This window comes from Bidens hawaiensis, unplaced genomic scaffold (genome assembly GCF_021521415.1).
Source record: "Bidens hawaiensis isolate Kalapana, Puna unplaced genomic scaffold, B.hawaiensis_p1.1 tig00000888_1, whole genome shotgun sequence".
Taxonomy (NCBI): Eukaryota; Viridiplantae; Streptophyta; class Magnoliopsida; order Asterales; family Asteraceae; genus Bidens; species Bidens hawaiensis.
Window position 1 is genome coordinate 4,170,072 of NW_027491051.1, and position 5,475 is coordinate 4,175,546.

At 36.2% G+C, this 5,475-nt stretch overlaps 1 protein-coding gene across 1 annotated transcript; it reads right to left on the reverse strand.

Moving 5' to 3' along the window:
• Positions 1-538: 538 nt before the first annotated feature.
• On the reverse strand, positions 539-4,956 carry LOC143544576 (putative pectate lyase 8). Its single transcript, XM_077036654.1, has 6 exons — positions 4,745-4,956; positions 4,506-4,559; positions 3,172-3,243; positions 2,023-2,769; positions 1,791-1,929; positions 539-1,150 (listed from the first exon to the last, which is right to left on the reverse strand). Exons 1-6 carry the CDS (start codon positions 4,840-4,842, stop codon positions 929-931), a joined length of 1,332 nt encoding a protein of 443 aa, XP_076892769.1. The 5' UTR covers positions 4,843-4,956; the 3' UTR covers positions 539-928.
• Between the last annotated feature and the right edge of the window lie 519 nt (positions 4,957-5,475).

A 5,475-nucleotide genomic window follows, 5' to 3' on the forward strand; every position in this document is an offset into this window, starting at 1 on the left:
TGTCTTACCTACTTGATCACCAACCCCGCACAACCCAAAGACGCATATTTATGTAAATGTGGCAATGAAGTTGTAGGATGAAAAATAAGTTGGAACTGAAAAGGAGATAGGACCTACCCACCCACCACTAGAGTCACATGGGACTATGTGGTTAGGTCCACACCTCACATGAATGCCTCTTAAACTTTCACTTGACCACCCCATCCTAACCCCTCTCCTTAAAATCCTTTATTAATTATAGGGCATCTTCTGGATTTTGATGATCTTTTGATAATAACATCTAAATATCTCTTCAAACTATTCCATATGCATTGTCTGTTTCATTATTCTTCAACTTACATCATTTATTCAAATGTTTATTTATTATTAAAATCAAAATATTAGCAATAAGTTCAGTTTTAACTTATAATCTAATAGACTCATACCCCATCCTTGAACACTAGTCACCAATCCACAACAAAAAGCTAACCAAAAGCAAGAAAAAAGATTCTTGTTTTCCATAACAAAAAAGTGCAACAAAAGTGTAAAGATATAAACTTCATAACAAATAATTTCCCCTTCACTTTTCTCTTTTTCATTTCATTACTCATGGTTTTAACTTTTTAACAAATACACTTGTATAAGAGTAGCCAATATTACCAAGATAAATAGAAACAAAAAGAAAGAGAAAATACAACCGATATTCGTAAATACACAACAATGCAAACGGTCTGGTCTGGTCACTAGAAGGGGATAAATGAGGATGAACAACGCTACGCACCCGCTCCATATGGTTTTGTTTTTGTTGAAGCTTGGCCGAGGTTGCACAACAACAATTGGTGGATAAAAAGCAAAGACAACAAATAGGATGTATAAAAAATTATATATAGGTGGCGGTGGTGGTGATGATGGTTAAGGAAAAGTAAAGTGATTAATTATGATACGGTGGCTAGCATTGGCGGCCACGGCGGCAAACGAGGACGCCAGCACCCGAAGTGATGGTTGCAACCATGGAAGATGACTTGGCACCTAAACTTGAAGCCCTTGCATAACTTGCTGAGGCTCCTGCACCAGATGGTGTGAAATAAGCCCCATTAAGAAGCAAGTCACCTTCTGATCTCCAATTCCATCCATGCCATTGGCTTGCATCTGTATCTACCCTCTTTGTTACCTGTCATTTTCAATTTAAATTTCATTAATATCTAGTTGACTATGTATCAAATTATCAACAAGACCAATAGTCAAAAGTGGTTGTCACAATTTCAGTTTTGGTTATTTATTACCAAGGCTATTCATGAGCCAATCACGGAGTCGAGCCAAGGGAAGCTCAGGCTTGAATTTAAACGAGTTGGCTTGGCTCGTTAAAGCTCGACCCATCTACTGGCTCGTCGAGCTAGCTCATTAACTTCTTTTTTTATTTCAAATATTGATATATAAAAGAAAAAAAAATATAATTTTAACATACACACAATAAATAATGTTTAAACAAGACTGCATTGTTTTTGTTTCTTTAAAGACGGAGAAACATGTTTTTTTAATAATTCTATATATACGTTGTTATTATTTCTAGATTTGTTATATTAAAATTTGTGGTTTAATTTAAATGAGCCGAGCCAACGAGCTGGTTATAGAGAGAGCCATGAGGCAGGCTAACCCTGGCTTGGATTCATTTGCAAGGCAAGTCGGCTCGGCTCGATTAAATACGAGTTTTTCAAGCGAATTTGAGCAAGTCGCGAGCTTTCTGAACAAAAGAAACAAGGGGTGAATGTTTTATCCCAAATGTACTAAGTTGTTAGTCACATGTACATTACCTCCTTAGCAAAGGGATTGGTAGGGGCAAGATATCTGTTCCCTTGGCTGTTGATGGTGGGGTTTGCACTTCCACCAATAGCATACATCTCCCAGTGGGTGTAGTCATTGTTCACCACATGGAAATATCCATGTCTACATCTATAAAATTTTACCAAATTTAAGTATCCCATTGCATATAAATAAATTAAAAGTTTACAAAATTAATAAATTCAATAACTAATGAATCAATACCTTGGCATTCTTTGGATTAGCCCTTCTCCAAAATGGTTATAAGCAATAGTCACTTGCATTAGTTTATCTCTAGTATAAGAGTCACTATGTCCCAACAACATAACCTCATTATGATGTGTGAAGTAATTGTTCGAAATCGTGATCGCGGTCGAACCCATAACCGCATCAACGAGCCCATCCGCGCAGTTAGACAGAGAATTATGGTCAACCCAAATATGACTAGACCCAAAGATAGAAATTGCGTCCCCATCCGCCATTGTTCTATACCCATAATGAGACGGAGAGCTTCTAACCAACGCGTTTCCAGTCGGTTTACAATCATGAATATGTAACCCGTGAATAATAACATTAGTGATGAACTGGATGGTGATACACGCGCCGTTAGCTATGTGGACATTGACGCCACGGGCGTCAATGGTTTTGAAACTGTTCATAATAAGTTCTTGTTTAAGTTGGATGACCATGTCACGTTTGAACACGATCCAAAGCGGTTCGTCTTGGATGACAGCGTGGCGTAGTGTGCCGGGTCTCGGGTTGACCGGGTCATCATCACCGGAATCTGTGACAACGTAGAACCGCCCGTCACGACCACCAATGGCGTTACGCCCAAACCCGATACCGCAGTCAGCGAGTCGTTTACGGTTTTTTTGCCAGTTTGGGTCACACCGCCAACAATCGTCAATTGGGTTACCGGTCCCACACGAGAAGAATCCTAATTTTCTTCTTTCAGTACTGTTTCTCATGCTCCTGTCATAATTGTCAAGAATAAATAATTAATAATTACAAGAAAAAGGCTAGGAGTATCATGAAGAGCGGAATAACCTATGCCTAGTTGGTCACGTTTCATCTATATTGACATTGCCATAACACATAGCCTAATCATTATAAACCCGTATTTGTATTTTAAACGAAGCTAAAGAAGAGTAGTTAATGCCTCAACCATTATTTAAGGTTAGTTAATGCAATTATAAACAACTTTTTTTCTTGTCTTAAAAGCCTTTGATGTTGGAATTTATAATGTGGGGAAGCCAAAATTTATTCATTTCTTCATCATAAATTTCTCTTCTATTTCAACAGAACCTATAACTATGGGATTTAATTGTTTTTATTTAAAAAAACATAATATTATAAAAAAAATGAGATTCTTACATTTCAACCATGGAAACCACCTCCTCAGGGTCTTGAACTGCCTTTTCATTCAAAGTTTGAGATTCCTTTGCTCTGCATCAACATAAAAACTTATCGATTGATTTTTTAAGATTTGTAATAACTTTCCACTAACGACACTTCTCAAGATCATAAAAATACAATAAACAATTTATTTCTAAAACAAAAAATTCTAAGGCTTCTTGTTGTGGGACGTCAAAACTGAGGTGGCCAAGCCTTAATGGCGACTAAACCGCGTCGGGTCATTAAGGCGGGGACGTTAAGGGGTACCAGTTACCCAGGTGGCAAACATTTAACAAGGAAATGGTGGGCCCACTTCCAAATAACCAATCAGATTTTTTTTCTTTTTTGCTTTATATTTTCTTAATGTCTAGTTAAATCAAAACGAGTAATTTAACAGGTAGGTTAGTTAAAACCTCACTATCTACCCATTGTCTATGTGAAAATGACATAACGTTTTAACTAACAAATTCTTCAAACAAACTTAAATTGAAATCTTCGTAAACATTTTTTATGACTTTTGAAAAGGTGGTAGTTGTCAGTATCATACAAGCTTCCACATTGATGAAAATTGCCACAATTTGGGATGTGAGTGAGAGAATACAAAAAGTGGCACGCCAAATACCATAGCAAATGGACCGCCATTAAAAAGATCTAGAGCTAAAGTATTTCTATTTTAGTAAAAGTACAACAAGGTGTAACCGACATGTATTCCATTAAATGCACGTAGAAAGTGGAAGTACAAATTAGTCTAATTTCTGACTGCACATCTGCTTTTACTGTGTGAGAGAAAATCAACCCCGGGTAAATATTTGTGTGAAATGGCGAATCGAAGCAGCATATATATGATTTTGTTACAGAGGGGTTACTAAACTGAGAAATGAAGACGAAGATGAAATAAAAAATGAATAATGTCAATAAAAGCTTCAGATCTCAAAGTTATTATCTCCACCAAACCCCTAACTAACATTGGTTCCGTTAATTTGGTTGGTTTAGTGGTTCGGTTCTCCAAAACTTTTACTTAAAATGCATGAATGTATATATAAAAGCCGGAAACATATGAAAATGTGAATGATTTGGATCGGTTAATTTCAGTTAACCAAGGGTATAGTAAGTGGCGTAGCCATAAATATTTTCCTAGAAAATTTTTGAATGACGGACGACCAATTGACCGATTGTTTATACGGGTTCGGCCTGCCTACGCCCCTGGGTACGGTGGTACACAGATAACCGTCTGTTGTTTCGGTGGTTTGGGTTATATTCATCTTCTTTAGATTATGATACCGTAATGAACAATTTCAAGCTAAAATAAAAACAGAGCATACCTTGAGGAAATATTCAAACTCTGAAACTGCTCAGATTCAACAGCACTGCACGAAACAATTAAACAACATCTTAGTTTCACAATTATGAATGACCTCAAATCCTACATCTCCATATCGACATTGTACTATTGTAGATAACAACAATATATCAAAACACACATTCATGCATTATCATCATCAATTATGAAGAACTGAGCTACAATTTCAATAAGTAAGAGACTAAATCAAACCTGAGATTCGATGTATCACTTTTTTCACCGGAAACAGTGACAATTACCGCAATTATTAACGAAATTAGCAACAACAATGAACACCGAAACACCGCCATTGCCGTCTCACACACAGTGTATGTATCTGTGTGTGTGTTTACAGGGAGAATGAAAGAGACGAAGTGTGGAGTCAAATCATTAATGGCTTCATTTATAGAGAACAAAACAGAACATGTTAAAAAAAACTTAACGGCCGTTAGAAATTGACGGGTTGCAAAAGGACGATTTTATGTTTTAACCATGGTTGAGTTAACTCACTCACCGACGATTGTCTAATTTGTTGTATTCAGTGTAACCAAAGTTAACCATTCCATTACTATGGATGCCATGTCACCATTATCCACTATACAATACATCCTGTTCCGGTTCAGTCCAGGTCGGGTTTAGATCTTATGTTAATGTTACTCGTAGTCCGTACCAACAATCGGATTTTTTATATTTTTATCTTTATCCTTTTGTTTTATTGTTTAATACTGTGAGGATATGTTTTCTGCTTTAGTTTCTAGTTATTTATTATTTGCGTAGAAATTAATTTTTCAATTGCTGCCGAAATTCTCGGCGATGGTTACTGAATTGAAATTGTACAGTCTGTTAGAAGCTTTAAATCTTCTTCTTCTTTTTTTTTTTTTTATGAATAAAATAACAACTATGTTTAATAAAGTTTAAACATATTATTTCACTAAAAACAACTC

What these genes read in the sequence shown, in the direction of transcription:
- LOC143544576 (XM_077036654.1), bottom strand. Translation starts at nt 4,842, where the DNA reads ATGGCGGTGTTTCGGTGTTCATTGTTGTTGCTAATTTCGTTAATAATT. An exon ending in ATTTCCTCAAGGTATGCTCT is followed by an intron (nt 3,244 to 4,505) that starts GTTTTTATTTTA and finishes ATGTTGATGCAG; the next exon opens with AGCAAAGGAATCTCAAACTT. An exon ending in GTGGTTTCCATGGTTGAAAT is followed by an intron (nt 2,770 to 3,171) that starts GTAAGAATCTCA and finishes CAATTATGACAG; the next exon opens with GAGCATGAGAAACAGTACTG.